The following is a 20,261-nucleotide window of genomic DNA, read 5'->3' on the forward strand; positions in this document are numbered from 1 at the left end:
GATACTTGATGTACTTAAAATGAAATAATGTACGTGTATGGATACATCTTGCAACACAAATACAATAGGGAGGTGATTACAAAGGATGGTAACGACGCGTGGTGAAAGCTCACATACACTCACAAACACAACAGCTGCCGTCTCAGCTGACCCTGACCACCTTTCGCAATTGCAAAGCGTAGCAGTAGTTGTAAGTCCCTACTGGCATTAAACAGAAACGGATCGGATATTCATTCGTGCATGGAAAAATCATGATAACCGTCAGTTACAATTAAATACCGAGAACAATTAGTTGATTCGAGATAATACTAGGATATAAGTTCCTTGGTTATTATCTTATTTATGCAGGTGGTTTTAGAATCTGAATTATGAACGTGGATAATGTAATTATGAAAATATGAATGAATCAATTATAATGTTAGTAATCACAGTAATGATAATAAGCAAATGACAATAAGGAAAGATTTTAACATAATGTGCAACTACAGTAACAGAATTTTTAATATAAATCTTGTGTTATTTTTAAATTGTATTATTACAATTACGTCATGTTATATTTACATTAATTATTTTATTTGTAAAACTTATTTGGAAAAGAAATATAAATAATCATAATATTTTAGTATTGATATTATACTCATTAAAATTATCTTAACAACTTCATTTATTACAATTATCTTGTTTGTTACAATTAACTGAATGCTGTGTTTCATAATTGTTAAAAATGATAAAAAAAAGACACGTTCTTACGGTTTACATATTTGTATAAAATATCTTTATAAGATGTAAATACGATAGAATATTAATTGAATTAAATATTTATGTTTGATGAAGAATATTTAGTATATTTAAGATTAATTATCAAAATGTAAAATTTATTTTCAAATATTTTTAGAAAATACTTACATTAAAAAATTGTTAAATATTTAATTTAAAAAAATGTAATGATTATATACCAACAATAGTCATATATGCAAATATGTAATTATGTTTACTTATGTACTAAAAATATGTAGTCACACTGTTCAAATAATGCTCGTATAATTAGCACATAAACATGTTTCGAATTAGACATTTATCTCTCTACAGAGCGTATTTGATTTTATTTACTATATGCTTAAAATAGAAATACAGTAAAGAAGTTTTGATTTATAAATTTCTTTACCATACATTAATTTTTAAGTTTATAAATATTGAGTGATTGAAGAAAATTTTCCTTCTTGAATAAACAAGATAAAGTACAATTTTTTATTATTCATGATCAGTTCAATGAGTGATATTTGTGCAAATAAAATTTTGGATTTAAAAGCAAAAATAGTCTATTTGTCATTAGTAGTATGGCTTAAAGGTATTGTCATTAATACACTATATACTTAATATTATTTTTTTCATTTTGATTAAATTAATATACAATTTATTTAAAAATATTAATTTTTTCAAATTTATTTACATTATTTACATTTTGATAAAGTAAATATATAAAAGTATTATTACTTTGTTTTATTTCAGCACATTAAGTAAGAAGTAAGCATTAAACGTATATGTGGATTATATTAAGAAAAGGATTCTTTTCTTCTAGCCTTTTCTCACCTATATAATACAGCTGCTTTAAATAGTTTAAATACTTATCAAATCATCATAAACAATTATAAATTTATTAATAAGCTACTCATGCTTCAATTGGATAGATAGACAATAAGATTCATATTTTAATAATTAACAGTGCGATAAGCATAACGATAGTCAACGACTCAAATTTATGTATATGCTACATACAAATAATATTAAATTTGATAAATATTAATATTAAAATTATTGATAACGAATGATTTGTTAGGTTTCTATATATTCTTATATAAGTATTTTACAGTTTATTCATCATTTTTGCATAGCAGTCTGGTACAGTATAAATACAGTTCAAATCTTTAAATAATTATAGTAAAAACTTAATTAAGTATAGAAAAATACAAAGTAGGCGAGCATTGGCTTGATAAACATTAATGAAAACAAAAACAAAAAATTTGAATAAAATAAAATACCTTGATTAACTGTTACTGTTTTCATTAGTATAATATTGAATTTCAATATAAGCTGGATGTATTTATAAATATCTCTTTAGATATTTATTTATATTGTTTTTATATCAATTTATTTATATTATTATTTATATTATTTATATAAATTTGTATTGTTCAATCATTACCGAATGAACGAATAAAATATTTCATGATTTTAATTTTATATTACTTAAGTTAGAATTAATAGAATATATAATGAATTATTTTTACATATTTTCAAAAATTATTTTTCAATTATATTAACTATTAACAAATGAAATTTACATAACAATTATCAAATAATATAAATATTAACATTTTTATGTTTATATCATTTTCATATTGATATTTTATTTGATTATATTTTATATTTGATATAAAACATTGAAAGCGTCATCTTAAAAATTTATGAAACAAGCAATATTGTTGCTTAATTTTTCAAATCTATTACGAGCGTTTTGTATACTTTCATTTTCTTTTGATTGATTGATTGACTGCATAACAAGAGGAAGTCGAGTTCTTCGTAACTTAAAAATAACTGCATTAATGTAAATAATGGAATATTAATTTAATGAAAATTTTTTCTTATTGAATTCGATATATTTAACAAAATAATAATTAGTTCCGTTTAATGAAGAAATAAGTTTGCTTAAAATATACACGACTGTATAGTGTATTGTGATAATACTTAATAATTGTAGTTGTATAATACAATATATTATTTACATTTATAATACAATAATTGTAGTATTAGTTGTGCGTATTAATATTTGTCTACGAAAAAACTAGGTAAGAAATTGTTTGAGAAATAAAGAACATTTTTTAATAACTCTAATTTTAAATTTAATAACTAAACAGTTTAAAGACTCTAATTTATTATTATTTTTTATTTATTTATTTATTAATTTTTTTTTTTTTTTTTTTTTTTTTTTTTTTTTTTTTTTTTTTTTTTTTTTTTTTTTTTTTTGACTTATACTTATATAAATTATTATACATTTAAACTTATGAATACTGTCTTTCATATATTTTGATTCGTTAGATAAATATTAAGTGACATTGTTAAGAACAGATTAACGGTTAATGCCCTATGTATTTGTGTCTAATAAAATAGTCATAATATCGAGATTCCTATAGTCTTAAGTTTCCATGCAACAACCATACCTCTGATTACGAACGTACATCAATTTACCTTTCACTTGTAAAATTGGCGTTCATGTACAATTCGTTTAAAAAAAAAAAACAAAACAGTCGTTCAATTTTCATTCGAAATACATTATAGGACTATACTTTATATATACCTTATAGTCATATTACATGATATATCATCGATCTATAAACAATCCATAAATAAACAATATCGATTCATGTTAAAATTACTTTTCAGCATAATGTTTAGGACAATGTTCCCGAGTTATGTAAAATAAACTCTTAGCCCATTAGCAAACATTAATTTGCGCTACCAGAGACAATGTAATAAAAAGAAGAAAAAAATTAACATTGCACTTGCATTAGTTTGAAGAAGCACGTGGATCCTATTTATAAAGAAGTACCTCCTCAATTGCTGAGAAAGTGATTTACGAATAAGCGCTGCGCAGTCTAAAGGAGCGTATAGCTCTTTAGCTCCTCGGTACTAACTAACTATCTAGCCTCGGCTCAACTTTAACTACAGCTACAACGGCCTCATGGTTGTCTGTCCCTGTCTGTTGTTCACGGCCTTTGGCAGTAAGAGGCAGCGGAGCAAAGCGATTCCGCGCGATATTTCGTAGCGCAGGCACAGTGGCAGTGAACGCCGTCTCAGTTGCATCACCGACTCCCAACTAGTTGCACTCGCTCTTGTGCGCGCGATTCGTTCTTTAGTTTTTTAGCCGCTTACAGTGCTGTAGTGCACTCGCATTTTCTTAGCGCTTGGACATAATGAAGTACGGAGTGTGAATTTGTGTCGGTGAATAATACGCTTTTATTCCCTTTCAGCCGCGGCTTCTTTATTGCTTCTGCGTTGGGCGTAGGATATGGAAAGCGACAGAGGAGAACAGATAAGACATCGGAATGTGCACGAGGTTTTCCTTTCTGCTGCTTTCTTTGCTGTAATTATCCGCTTGTCACTTATTAACTATCTGCGCTCTTCCCTTTTATATTCTACGAGTATCGTGTTATTTTAGTTTTTCGATACGATTTTTTTTGTTTGTTTTTTTTTTTCTTTTCTTTTTTTTTTTTTATTTAATTTTCAAATCTTAAATTTCATTTGTTTTCTTACCTTATTAACCTTATCTTACAAGTGACATATGGTTTTTGTACATTTAACACAAATTTATTAGATAATTAATGCTTAAATAAAATTGCTTTCATTATGCTTTGTACATTAATGAAATTTGAACATTACATTTTGAACATTAAGTTACGTATATAAGATAAATTAAGGTTAACGTTGACAAAAAGATAAGTGTAAGTGAAGAGTTACCGGTGAATGCGAATGATCTAACGCAATTTTTATAATCCATGTCCAAGTTCGAAAATGGAGTTTTTCATGGGACGGTCGAGATCAACTACTGGGTAGTGTGAAATATTTTTTCTTGATCATTGAAATCTCTTTTGCAATCAGGATAAATTAAATAAGTATAATTATGATATAATCTTTCATTTTTATATAATAGACAGAAAAGATTCTTTTTCAACAGAATGTATAAATCAATTTTATATTTATTATACTGACACTTTATTAATTTCATTTTTCCCACTTTAATGCTTTCTAAATTTTTCCTATTTATGATCTTATTCAACATTCAAACTATTATCCATAATACATACTAATAATTAGATATTTTGTAAAACATGCATTTCTAAATCTGATATTAAAATATGAAAATCTAAATTGATAAGTTTTTACGCCATAATAATTTCCAAACTCTCACAAAAATAATCATTTTTCATTCTACTCTATTGCAATAATTTATGAATCGTTTATGAAAACATTGAAATGTCAAATCTTCACAAACATTTCTTTTTAATAATCTACACAACAATAAATCAATAATCACGAATCAATTTGTTACGTGTTTATTTAATTGTTATAATTAATGTTCAATGCATTTTAAATTGTCTTATATAAAATTTAAATAAATATCAAATACATTTTACATTTAACTGAGACGTCGAACTGTAAAGTAGTTTTTTTATTGTAAATAATTTGTCATTTTTATTTATTATATAACATATATAGATATTTATATGAAGACAGAATTAATTTTTTTATTTATGCTGGTGTGTACAGTCTTAATTTATTTAGAGTATTTTTCGATTTGCTCGTAAATAATTAATTAAAATAGGATTCAATCTATAATATATACAAATTTTGATTTACATAGATTGAATATAAATCTTAAATATAGTAATATTAAAGCAATTTAAAGACAAGTATGTAAAGGCAATCGAAATAAAAAAATTATTTTCTAGTATCAGTTTCGAAATGTTTATTTTATTTATTTTTTATTTTTACTATTATTTATACTATTTTCTCAATAAATGTTTCTATAATCAGAGATTTCTTTTATTTTAATTTCTTCGTATCAAAATTATTGTAACGACATTTATACAAACCTTAAAATAATATAAATATTAAGACATGATAACTTACAACACGAAAGAAAGTTAATATTATGAAATTGTTTTTTTTTGTGAATATTTCATTTTGTAATTATCTACTTCTAGGTATCTATAGACTGAAAGACTGAAATATCAATAGTTTGAAATTGAATTTATATTTATTAGTTTTGTAATTTATTACTACGTCTGCTACAGCTACATTTGAAGTAAAAATAATTATTCATAAATATGAGTTAAGGAATTTTCATAATAATACAAATAATTATATTAAAATAAAAGATTGTGTAGAATTGTACTTATACTTATGACGATAAAATATTAATAGTTTTTTTATTACATAAGTCACTTTGTCGATTCGTTTCAAAAGTAATAACTTACATATAGATACAGTTACAGATGTATATATATATATATATATAACAAAAAAATTTTTATAAAGAAATATGAACAATCAATATTATTCTTAGAAGTGTAGATGTTGTTTTTATTTTATTAAACGTAAAGAAAATTTATTGTTTCTTTCATTATTCTGAATTTACAATATTTCTCTACAAATGATAGTAATGGATGATAATTATTATATAATATTATTTAACAGTTAACCTTTTAAATTTCATATTTATATAAAAAGTTATATAATCAGATCAGTTATAAATAAATTGAAAGTTTAATTTAATAATTAAATAGTACGATGCCCTAATCACTTAAATTGAAACTTAAAGTAGAAAATATTTATAAAAAAAGTGTGTAAAGTATATCTTATTTATATTATTCTTATGTTTATTTGAATATTATTAGAGCATCTAATTATATTTCTAATTATATTAGAAAGTAATTATTGAAATATGATTAACCTTATATCAATGCCAATTATATTATTTTTTTCAAATTAGATACATTGTTGAATCAAAGTTTTGTAATAAGTGATATTTAATAATGCATTTAATTATTTACATAACCTTGGTGTAAGAAGGCAATGGTTAAATATTGTCGCAAACGATTCATATATTAGTCATAGAATATTAATAAATAAATAGAATTCTTGTAATTTTCATGTAGAAAAAAAAAATCTATTCATAAATATTAATACTAAAAAATATATATATATATATATATAATATAATTCCTACAACTTAATTAATGTTTAGTAGTATCTTCGTTAACCTATTCGTTAATAAATAAATAATATACGATAGATGAAATTATTTGATCGATTCATCTTAATTTGAATTATATAAAGAAAAAAACTAATCATAGCAATTGTTGTAAATATCAGGCAAAATAAGACTCACAGATAAGTTTAAATATTATTTTAAATCGCTATCACACATCTTGTAAATACATAATATTACAAATAAATTCTTAAATATCAATTACTTTAAATTTAATGCTACGTATATTTTAATGTATATGAGATACAAATGGCTATAAAACCTAATAAGAAATTTTTAAAACTACTTAAGTAAAGAAAAACATTGTTTTCTTCATTGTATAGACTATTTTAAATATAATGTAAGCATATTTTATTGCTGGTTTTATTTATAATATAAATTCAAATCTCGGGTAATTGAAAAATATTAAACAAGGAATAAGCAATTCTTTATCTATAGGAAACAAATTGTAAAATTTTAATTATAATTTAAATGTAATGAAGCAGAATGACTTTTATTTTAATATACGCATAATATAATATATATTTTATATATACATACATAATTTATATATGAATGTATGCATATTATTTAGAATATATTTAATATAATTTAACGGAATATTTTATTGAATTATTTAACATATAATATTATTTAATACATTATATTGCAATTACAATTAAATAACTAGTGTCCCTGTTATTCGTAAAATTTAATTTAAATGATATTTAATTAATTAATTTGTGGACTTAACAAAGCATATAAAAGTTCTTTTCGTTATTTTTCTATTAAGAATTTGCTTATTTACTTTATACTGAATATCATTGATCTATATAATTTTGAAATGGTTATGTTCATAATTATTACAATATTTTGTTTCCGTTAACAAAAACAAGTATATCGAATCAACTTGAAACATAATAAGTTTTTTTTAATTAACATTATTTAATAAACTTTATTTTTATAGCGATCTAACAACAACAAAAAATTTCAATAACTCTTGTAAACTATAATTGCAATGCTTGTAACGACTGAAGTGGTAATGTTTTAATTAATAATATGTCTGTAATGATTAATTTTATTCTGTCAAAGTATCTGGAATTAAATTCCAATAATAATTTCTATCCTTGAAAACTACACATTGAATTAACATTCTAATAAAATAGGGTTTCACTTTGAATTCTTGATACTTTGACATGCCAAAGAAAAATTAATTCGTCAATATTATTTTAATAGTTAATCCGTACTTTTGCTTTAATAGGAAAAGCCACTTGATGATAAGGAAGTATCAACAGCCCGCGGTCGGTTGATTAGTAATAAAAGTGACGTGAAAACGTCTGTGGCAGTGTCAAGAGAGAGGGCCGATTCTGGCTGCTGCGAAGACGTTGCTGAAAGTCTGTCATCTACAGTAAGTAACGACATAATGCCAGAGCCGAACGAATCAACGGCTAAGCCGGACGACGAAGAACTAACCCTCGATCTCGATGTCATACCGCCCGAGGCACTTGAGTATGCGAGGCGGGAGCTCGGCGAAACTGATGAGGTCAAGTGCCAAACCATCCATGAGCTGAGGGAAATGATTTACGGTAATGCTTCCATACTATTATCAATGTGTATTAATCCATTGTCTTAGGGATCGATGATGTTAATTTAATTTTATAGTATTATTGATAACATTACAGCAATAAGGGAGAAAAACTGTTTTGTATATATATATATATATATATCACTTCACCTAAAAAAGATTTTATGCTTACTTGGAAACTAAAATATATAAGTTACTAATCAATATAATTACCTTTAAAAATAAATTTTTACTATAATATTATAAATTTTTTTAATTTATTCTTATTATTGTTGACGTTTTTCACTTTACATAAAAAATTCATAATTTTTTACTATTAATTTACTTTCCGTATTACATCTTTTTTACTTCGCTTATTCTTTATTTCTTGTATTGAGTTTTTAAGTTACGTGCAACGTACATAAAATATACATTTAAAAAAACATTTAATTTGAAATCTGCTCAAAATACATAAAGTTAAGTTAATTCATTTAACAAAATTGATTATCTTATTCTTCACTTATAATTTTAAATCATTTTGATATATTATGATTGTAAAAATATGTAAATAGATAAAATTCTATGATAATAATACATAAAAATACAATAATACATAAATCATTATATAATTTTTTAATTGAATACTAATACAATTGACATTAATAACCGGATATGTGTTATTTAATTATATATAATATAATGGACTTTGTAATAAATTTGATAAAATACCTTTGTAATAAAATAAATTCAGATTCTCAATAATTTCGAAAGAAAATTTTATAAACGATTTTAATTATTTATTTCATTATATTACTTACATATTTATTTACTATAAGCTAAAATGAAGACATTTTAGTCCTATATTTTATATTGGATTATTGTTATCATAGCAATTTAATTTTACATATTTTACATATAAATTTGTTAATATAGCCTGTATTTATCTAATATTCAATTACAAAAATTTACATACAATTTTGATAATTATTAAATGATTATTAAATACAAAACTAACATGTAACACATAATTAATGTCGATTTCATAAAAATGGCTATTCATTATAGAACGAGGAGAGTGTATGCCACATCGAATGGACGATGATTTCCTACTTAGGTTTCTCAGAGCTCGTAATTTCAATGTCAATCGGGCGCATCGACTGGTAACCATTATTAAATTTTCAATAGATATTATAATTTTAATCAAACATATTTATAGTTATAAATTAGACAATAATAATGAGTATGTAGTAATATTTTTTCAGTAAAACAATTTCTGTATTAATATTAAGAGATCAAGAGGTAATTAAAAAAAAATCATTTATTAAATATTTAGTGATAAATGATTTTCTTTTTAAATAAATTAATGAATTACCTATAAACTGTTATTTGTAAGATATGCCATATGATCTACTAATAATTAAAAACTACTTATTGTATAATGAAATTAATAGAGCATAAATTGTAATTGTGGATTATATAGAATATAGACTATTGTATACAATATTTGTTATACAATATTTAACAATATTAATATACTATAATTATATGATACATATTTTATTTTATAGAAAATTCAATCGTTATCATTATACATAGGAGTAATGATTTAATTACATATTTTAATGGTTCAATTACCGGCAATATTAATAGAATATTTTACTACATTTATTCATTACGTGATTCACTTTTTATCATACTAGTATAATATATTGTTATTAATAAATATATATACATATATATATATATATATATATATATATATATAATGAATCTCATATCAAGTTAAATTTTAGAAATGGTAAAAGATAAATAAAATTTTATAAATCATAAATTGTTTTCTTTTATTATTTGACTTAAATCTTTCTTTAAAGCATCAATTTTTAAATTGAATTACTTTATTTACTTTATAATCATCCGGAATTTCAAATAACTATAAACTATTAATTTCATTTTTTTTTTTATTGAATTAAACATTTACAAATAGATAAATTATTAAACGGGTATTAATTTTATAGAAATAAAAGGTATATTTTTCATTTAATCCGGTTCTTTAAAAAACATTAATTTATACTAAAAAAAAATGTATGTTGCGGTAAATTAAATTTTTAGCAACTATTGTTTCATCTCGATTAATGCCAATTGCATTAATTTCTTCACCACTTTTATTAAACTATAAAACTTTATGTCCTAAACATTTTTATACTAAGACAATAAATCAGTAATTGTAAGATGAATGTTTGGAATAAATACAGCTTGTGGCATTGTGTCAAGGTAAACGCCGATCGTATTACTATCGAGTGAGTTACGGTTGTCTAATGAAAAAGAAATATGTATAATACACACAGAAATAGATAGAAAAGTAAATAGACAGTACACAACATAAAAATACTTGTTGTACATAAAGTTATATAATGACGCATACACATGCACAGAAAATAAATTCTGATCTTGCACTTATTTAAAATTCATTTATGTATTTATAAATGTTTATGTGATAACAATAAAATCATTCATGTGCATCTTACTGAATAAATACTATTCAACAGTTACAATAAAATAAATATGAATTTTACGTCTAAAAAAAATATTTTAATCGAATAGGATATACGATGAATAATTCTGTAAATTGCAAATATTCATATATAATGAATATTCATATATAATGAATAATAATTCATATATAATGAATGCATTAATGACGATAGTGTATGTATGATTTTATTTATTGGTTGTTTTAATTATTGACTTTGTATTTTATAATAAATAAAATTATGTTTCTTTTTATTCTAATTTAAATAATAAAAACTCTTATAGATAAATCATGAGATTATTTTCATTTGTAGTTTTTAAGTGAAACATGAATAATAAATTATAATTTACAAGTTTCATATGCACTAGATGGCCACACATATATAAACATAAAATTATTATTCCCAAGAGTTATTTACATTTTTTGTCAATTAATATTAATTTATAATGATATATTTGCGTATTGTCTCGTTTAAAATTATAGATTTGGTAAAATCAAATTGATTATAGATTGTTTCAATTTTATAAAATATTATTTGTAAAAATGGCATTTTTTTAAAAATAAACTCAACTATCATAATAACGCATAGAATAATAAAATAAATTGAAAAAATGAAACAATTGTAATAGCATAATTAAAAAAAAATTATTTAAAGTTTTAATAAATTTTCAAACTTATGATATAATATTATATATGATTATATATATATATATATATATATATATATATATATATATAATTTTCAATAAAAATATATTTCCTTTGCTTATTGAAATTATCTCATTGACGATAAGAATTAACAAATTATTTATTATTATAATTATAGAACTTGACTGGGCTACTGATTTTAAAAAATAATTGATTAATAAGTAAAAATATAAATAATATTTCAATATCAAACATTTGCTCTAGTTTTTATAAATTACTTAGGAAATAACTATAATGTTTTTATTTAACATTTCAAATTGAATAAGCAAAATGAATAAGTAATTTGTAACCTTCTAAATTATTAGTTAATATCTTATTTTCAGAACATTATTATAATCTTTCGTAGTTGTATATAAATTTTACCCTATAAAATATATTATTTTGCACAATATTTTGCACATCATGTTAAGTTTAATGTTAATTTTAGAAGAAATGAAATAAAACTAATTTTACACAATCAATAATTAAATTAATATCAATAATTGAATTAACCTATATACGAAGTTGTATTTACGGTATTATGCAAATTTATAAGTAATACCTTATTATTATTGACAAATTTTCATTTATTCTTTCCTCTCTTATTATAACTAAGTTCTATATGCCTAAAGATTATATAAAAGCCATACATTATACGAATGTTAACTCATATAGTACATCCATTCTTTTTAAACATATAGAGTTATTATTATTATTATAAATATTATTATTATTATTATTATTATTATTATTATTATTATTATTATTATTATTATTATTATTATTATTAATATTATTATTATTATAATAGTCGAATATCTGTAAATTATATTATAAATACTTGTGAATAAGAATGCACTCTTTTGAGAGACGAAGATAAATCTTGTTGAGAAATGAGACAAATAATACGAAAAAATAATTATGTCTTTATTTTCTATATAATCAATATATTTATCATTAATTATAATTATGCGTTCATATTGTTTAATTAACTTAAAGAATGTTTTCAAATACAATAATCATGAAACGAGGCAACCTTTTATGCTCGAGTGCCTTAAACGAGAAAAAATTCTGTTTACGGAGAAAAGTATCGAATACATCGATTATGTCGACCGAGACATCAGTAAAGATTCCGTTCATTGATCTTGCGTGCATTGCGCGTAAGATATATTTGATTGTGCCACACCCCTGCGCGCGCATCAAGCCACCATTACCACCTACAATGCTTTGCGGGCTTAATTGACAATGTAATTTTGAAACTACAAGGCTTTTTTATTACGCAGTCTACTAATTTTGCATATGTCCGATTACTTATAATAAAGAATAATCGCTTGGATGCAATACGAAAAATGATTTTACACGAAAAAAATTTTCATTAAGAATTTAATTTAAGAAAAAAGATGCTATAAGATGCAAAAATTAACGTATATTAAGCACATAATAATAATAATAATAATAATAATAATAATAATAGGTAATGAAGTTGATTAGACGAAAAGTCATTTGAATAATAATATCGTTTCAATAATATCTTTATGATTGGTAATTTCATCTCTTTCTCTCTGATAATAATCTCATAAATTTATCTCTTACAGTCTCTTACAATGGTGCCAAAAATTACGAAATTGACAGTCAGGGTTTGCAAATAATACAAAAATAATCTGCTTAATAAATAGGCAGTTATTAATTAAGATTTAAAGTTTTTTTTAAAAAATTATTTTTAAGAAATAAAGAATTCCAATTAACTGAAACAAAAGATAAAAAAATGAAGTTTAATCATTGTTTATAATGGATTAATAAATCGCACAGTCTAAATAAACATTTTCGCATTTAAAAAATTACATCTACATGAGCTTTCTCATTCGGATATGTTGTAGATAGTGCGCTATTATACATTCAAGGAAGAACATCCTGAAATTCACCAGGATGTAAATCCGGTTGAAATGAGGCACATTGGCGAGGAAGATATAATGACGGTACCGGCCTACCGTACACCTTGCGGTCGACGTATGATGATTTATCGGATGGGTAATTGGGATCCACGCAAGTACTCCGTAGAAGAGATTTTCAAGGCGACAGTTATCATATTAGAACTAGGATTGCTCGAGCCTCGTGCTCAAATACTCGGCGGTGTAGTTGTATTTGATCTAGAAGGCATCACCATGAGTCACGCATGGATGATTACACCTCAGGTAGGAGATTAATAAATTACTGAAATTCTTGTTAGTTGAAATAAAATTGGTTTGATAAATATTTGATAGACTATGCCATAATCCATGAAATAGCAGCTTATTATTAATCGTTTACATTATTTATAAATAACAATATAGTAGCTTAAAAATTAAAAAAAAAAAAAAAAAAAAAAAAAAAAAAAAACAACACATATACTAAAGCTTTCATTTATCTTTCATTCGTTAAAATTATAATTATTTTACCACGTATAGCATAAAGATAAATCAGAAAATCCTGTATTCGCTAAAGTAAGTTTTTCAACAGGTAGCCAGTATGGTGTTGTCACTCATGGTTGCGGCTTTTCCCATGACTACCCACGCAATTCATATTCTTCATCAGTCCTGGATTTTTGATACTATGTTCGCCGTATTCAAGCCTTTAATTGACTCTCGCATGAATCATAAGATTTTTTTCCATGGCGACAATATGGAAAGCTTACACAGGCACATCCCACCGGCATATTTGCCGAAAAAATACGGCGGCACACGTGAAGAACTCCCATACTACAGGTGGATCGATTCACTTGGTAAAGATCCGCGTGTTGTTAAAGAGATGAGGGGCCTTGGCTATATTATTCCCGATGAAGCTGTCCAAAACGATAATAAGGCTTAATAATTATTGCTTACTCGTACAATTATTCTTCAATGAAAAGGATTTCGATAAATATCTTTTTTGAAAATACGGGCGCAAATTAACCGAATGAAATTCAAATATGCAATATTTATGGGATCGATAGACTCACAAAATATAAAATCTTTTAATATTCTGCGCTAGTTAATTTTTTTTTTTTTATAATCAAATTATAAATACAATTTTGATTTTATAATTTTTGCATTGAACTATTTTTTTTGAATTTTTATCTATAAATTTTTAATTAACAATATTTTAAACTTTACTTTATATTCGGAGGTATAAGCCATTAATTCAAAGTTTTTATTCTCATTCATGAGTCAGACTGAATTTTCCGAATTTTTGAATCTACAAAACGAAATATTATATAACAAATGCCCTCATAAATACGAATGTTTATTAATGTTTATTTTTTAAGTAAATAAATGATGCCCTAATATCCTTTGACATCAGAGTGTAAAAACTTAGTTCTTAGATTTAATTGAAATTAACCAAAAAAAAAAAAAAAAAAAAAAAAAAAAAAAACATACGAACATACGAAAATAAAATATTGTTTTCAGTTTTAAATTAATCATTTCAAATTTTTTTATTTCAAATAAAAGATTTCTATTTTATCAATCCAAAAATTATATAATTATAAAATGATACCTTTAATCAAATTGCTAAAACAGTTGTCTTTGTAAATCTATGATATAAATTAATTGTAAAATTATATTATATATTTTTTAATAAACTTTATATTTTAATACTTACAAAATCAAAATTTGTTTTTATTCTAAATGAATTTTCATCTAATGAAAAACATACAAATAAATTAGCAGAAAAAAAATTTTATGTTATAAACTATCTTTAACATCAATATCATTAATATAAATCATTTATTTATAATTCAATTTTCATTATATTTTCGTTATTTCATTATATTAATGTGAAATTATTTAAATAATTATATATCTCATACATTATATCAATATTTTCTTATCATTATTAAATTCGATTTCATTTATATTATGTAAACAGAATTCATCCATTTTTGTGCTGTAAAAACTTAATTATATTAATCTCAAAAACAATATATTAATTTATCATCATATAGCGTGTGTTTTTATTGTGTAACTTGATGTTCAGATGTCGAGTACATATCATAATTTCGAGTGCTCTAGTATTATTTCTTGTGCAATCTATTAAATATTGCTTTATTTTTATTATAATTTTCTGTATATTTTATTTCTATTTATAATATGTAATCTATAAATGTATTACATATATATAACATATAATAATAAATTTTTTAGAAATTATTTCGAGTGAATTATTATAAAAAAATTCTTAAATGTTTATTATATTAAATTTTAATATTCTTGTATTTAGTATTTTGCTATAAAATAAAAATTATATTTCAATAATAATAATAATAATTTTTTACAGAATTATTCTTATTATTTATTGTATTTTTTTGTATTTTTATTAATTATTTATAATTTTTGCATGTACTTAGTACATTGACTTTTAATTTTCATTTTATAATTGATAATAAATAAATCTTACTAATACCAAATTTTTATAACATTAAATAAATATGTTCTATAAAATATTAATTGAATATTAAGTGAAATTGTAAGAATGAATTAGTTTTTTTTTTTTTTTAATAATATTGTTGCAGGAAACTTATTATGAAAATTTAATAGTTGTTTAAAGATTTATTTAAAGCTTTTCGTATTATGTAAAGTAACTTAACTCCTAAATTCAAATTGTTATCGTTAATATTAATTAGATATTTTACGTCTAATAAGTGTGAATTAATAAAATTAATTAAAATTTATGATAACAATTTGTCTCTAACAATATTATAAATATTATATATATTATTATTGTTATTATTATTATTGTTATTATTATTATTATTATTATTATTATTATTATTATTATTAATAATATTATTATCAATAAATTATATTTATACTATATTAATTAAATATTTAAAATTATGAATGAAGTATGAATTTAAAATGACATTGAAAAACGAAATTCACAGTATCGGTATTTTTTTAATCTACATTGATACTAAAGAATATATGTGATTACATAAGCTTCCCGAGAATAAATTTGAACACTGACTAATTTTGAGAATCGAACTACTTACTTATTTAAGAATTGTATAAATATATTATGAAATATTATGTAAAATTTTTTTATTTATGGCTTTGTGTAAAAAGACATTTTGCAATTTGTCAGTCACATTACATTCTAGATAACTTATTTCAATTGTAGTTGCTTCGGGTAAAATGAATAAGACCAATAGATGAAGTAACTTAATAGGACCGACAATTAACAGCCGGAAAACGTTTCGTTATGAAGTAAAATCGTTTGTTCTCTCTCTCAGACAAAACTATGCTTGTTCAATGAAAATTTTTGATTGTCTTGTGTAAATTACCTTGTAGGTAGATTTATATCCGGATTGATATCCGTTTATGGAAATTAAATATCTAAAAATGCTCAATAATAATTATATTAGAAAAATATTTAAATAGAAATGATTAGTTGTAGATAATAATAAGGAGAAAGCCATTTAAGAACTAAAGAAAGAATTTAACTTTTAGAAAAGTAACCTCGTTTTTATAGAAAGAAGTTTAATTTCTTACGATTTTTTTATATACTTGAAGTTGTCAAGTCGGTAAATAAATCCTAGTAAATACAGAATAATGTTAAGATATAAGAAAACTATAAATATGTAAATAGCAATTTTTTATTTAAATATTTGACTTAAATATGTGTGTGCGCGTACGCATATTTATCTAAAACAAGTTTTTATTTTATTTTTACATACAAATGGGGTAAGTATATGATCCTAAATATTTATATTTCTATAAAACGCATATATACGAGAATACAAAAAGAATTGTAGTAAACTTGGTCAATTTTTTGGTATTTTGCTTTATACGATATCAATAACTATATAATTTTCTACAATTTTATATATATATATATATTAGTTAATACTCGACTTGAAAGTAATTTTTTAGTCTTATTTATTTTCTGAATTAAAATCAGATTCAATAATTTTCTATTAAGAATTTCAATTAACTTTAAATTCGAACAATTATCGCTATGCTAAAACAACAATTATAAAAGAAAAACAGTTCTCGTAAAAATCAAATTATAATAGAAAAAATTTTATATTTCGAAGAAAAAATTATAAATGAAATATATATTCTGATCTTTAATAATATATTCTGACCTTTTTTAAACGATATTAGAAATGCGTCTTACAGTGGCAAAGGTCGCAAATAGGAGACTCAGTAGAGCGGATCCTCGGCTGATCAGACTTGACTAGTCTTTTAGAGGAATAAGGTTTGGAAAAGGGGTAGTGGCGCGTGGAAGAGTCAAATACTCATATTGCAAAATGTAAACATTGGAAATAGGATATAGTCACTGTTAGAACTTAATGTAAATTTTTGTTCTTAAATTTTATGAAATTTCTTTTGTTAATTAAGTTTATTGCAAACATTTACAGTTACATTGGTTAAAAAATATACATAGTGTGAAGCAGCTTTGTAAGTGGCTTAGTCCAAGTACAACATTCGTAGCGAAATGAAATTAAAAAACTAAAATAAAAATCATGAAGTATTAAAATTTTTCATTCATTCATTTAAAAAAATGTATATTAATGACATTTTCAATAAAATATTGGAATTACACGTAATAACATCAGAAATTTTAGGTTTAATAAGTAAGACATTAGATAGATTTTGTCAATGCAAAAGTGTTTAAATACAATTTTTGGTGAGCAAAATTATAAAAAAAGTTTTAATTAATAGTTCTCGGAGTACAATTATAATGTTACGATAGAAACTTTCTTTAAAGGTATATATTATAAAAGAAATTACCAACATTTCGAGCCTATAACTAACTTCATTGGCATTTTAAAATTTTAATAATAGTGAACAATTGTACTATATATTATTTGGACGTTATGTACAATCATCAATCAGTATTAATTTTTTATGTTTCTATCGTATTCTTTAGTATTTTAGTAAAAAAAAAAAAAAAAAAAAAGAAGAAATATTAATTTGAAATAATGTACATTTCAATAAAAGGAGTATGTAATTAATATTTTAATTTTTCACATGACCAAAAATTGAAAACTGTATTTATAATTTGTTTTATTTGCCATATATTTATAATGGAAAATAAAATAAATGGAAGTAAAGGAAAATGAAATATATCAACTATTATAAAATACATAACTTTATTATTATTATGATGTTATTAACAATATACTACTATTAAAATATAGAAACTTTATTCATTGTAGTTGTATAATTATTTAAAATGTTTTCTAATTTTCTAATTATAGAATTTAACAGATACGATGTTATCCATTGTCGAGGTACCATGAAATGCAATTTTAATTTAAACACAAAATTACCTATAATTTGTAAATACTTTATAAATTTATATCAATATTTTATATAAAAGTAATAATTTCATTAATTAATTTCGTAATACATTGATCCACATTTCCAACTTCAATCATTTATTATAGATTAAAAAAGAATTCTGAACTTCGATACTATCATATTGAAGTTAATTAAAAAGACAAAAAATAAGTTCAAAATGAAGAAGTGTAAAAAATAAAAAATCAATGCATTTCAAAAAACGAAGTGAAAAATTGTACATATAGTTCACACGAGTAAAGTCGTTAAGTTCTTTTTATCAAATGAAATCCTAGTGGATGAAAAAGTTGAAGATATATGCGAAGTTGGTGGGATTAAAAAAAAGAAGAAGAAGAAGAAAGGATAGCCAATAATAGTGCCACTATTATAATTAGTACTCTACTTAAATACTGTCGTAAAAAATGAATTGTGTGCGAGTATATTTGAGGTATCACATTGCTATATGTGTTGAATAGTATGGGAAAGGGCGTTAGGAGAGGGGAGGGTGATAAGATATAGTGTATGCGTGCCTGTATGCATTAATGCGCGTACGAGAGATGAGGGAGAGCGAGAGAGAATACGAGAGGGGCAGATAAATACGGAAGGAGATAGATAGAGAGAGAGAGAGAGAGTGAGAGAGTGAGCAAGGGGGGGAGGGGAAGTAGTTGGTTCTTGATATCGATTCGGAGAGGATTCCTTCGAGCGCCGTTGGCAACCTACCTCCACTACGGCGCTTTTCTCTACAGCGCAAGCCTGGAAAAGCTACTGCGATCACTGTGGTTTACACGAGTGGTTGCTGAACAGGCAGTAATAACCCGGCCAGTCTCCCGCGCGCGGACAATGTATGCTTGCATCATACTTCACATAGCCGGACGGGCGAATCACGACAGGACGTAGTCCTTAAAAATCTGTTTCAATGTTAAATGTAGGAGGGTAGTAAGGCTCTTAATATTGGCAGTGCAGTTTATTTGCGGCAGTGTATCAATTGGTAGATTTTTTTCTCTCTGCAAGAAAGAGGCGGAGAAAATTGAGAAAACACTGGTGTGCGTGGAAAATATGCTACGATGAGTGAGCTTAAGAAAATGTAGTGAACTTATATTGTTCAAAATAAAGCAACGAGACGACACCTCTCATTTCAAGATTTCTTAAGTATGTCAGGCAGGATTTTGATTAATAAAATTATTTTATTAATTAGAAGACGATTGATATTGTTGGATCTATATGAGCAGGCATAAGCGCACTTAAAACTTACTGAATGACGCTTAATTACTGGCGTCTTATGAAAAAGAAGCTGAGAGAATATTTGCAGCGGTGCATCTTGATATCATTGATTGAACGTTCATTGAAAATTGTAAAAATGTCAGCACATTTTTA

General features: G+C 23.7%; 1 protein-coding gene across 3 annotated transcripts; it reads left to right on the forward strand.

The window, feature by feature from the left end:
* The first annotated feature begins 4,005 nt into the window (after positions 1-4,005).
* On the forward strand, positions 4,006-14,493 carry LOC105368021 (alpha-tocopherol transfer protein). Of its 3 annotated transcripts, XM_011506909.1 has the most exons (6): positions 4,006-4,141; positions 4,563-4,607; positions 8,070-8,394; positions 9,438-9,532; positions 13,467-13,781; positions 14,086-14,493. In XM_011506909.1, the coding sequence occupies exons 1-6, from the start codon at positions 4,067-4,069 to the stop codon at positions 14,431-14,433; spliced, it is 1,203 nt and encodes a 400-aa protein (XP_011505211.1). In that variant the 5' UTR covers positions 4,006-4,066; the 3' UTR covers positions 14,434-14,493. The 3 variants fall into 3 exon arrangements, with proteins under 3 accessions (XP_011505211.1, XP_011505212.1, XP_011505213.1); XM_011506910.1 differs by lacking the exon at positions 4,563-4,607; XM_011506911.1 differs by lacking the exon at positions 4,563-4,607 and having other exon boundaries at positions 4,006-4,114.
* The last annotated feature ends 5,768 nt before the right edge of the window (positions 14,494-20,261 follow it).

This window comes from Ceratosolen solmsi, unplaced genomic scaffold, assembly GCF_000503995.2.
Source record: "Ceratosolen solmsi marchali unplaced genomic scaffold, CerSol_1.0 scaffold6, whole genome shotgun sequence".
Taxonomy (NCBI): domain Eukaryota; kingdom Metazoa; phylum Arthropoda; class Insecta; order Hymenoptera; family Agaonidae; genus Ceratosolen; species Ceratosolen solmsi.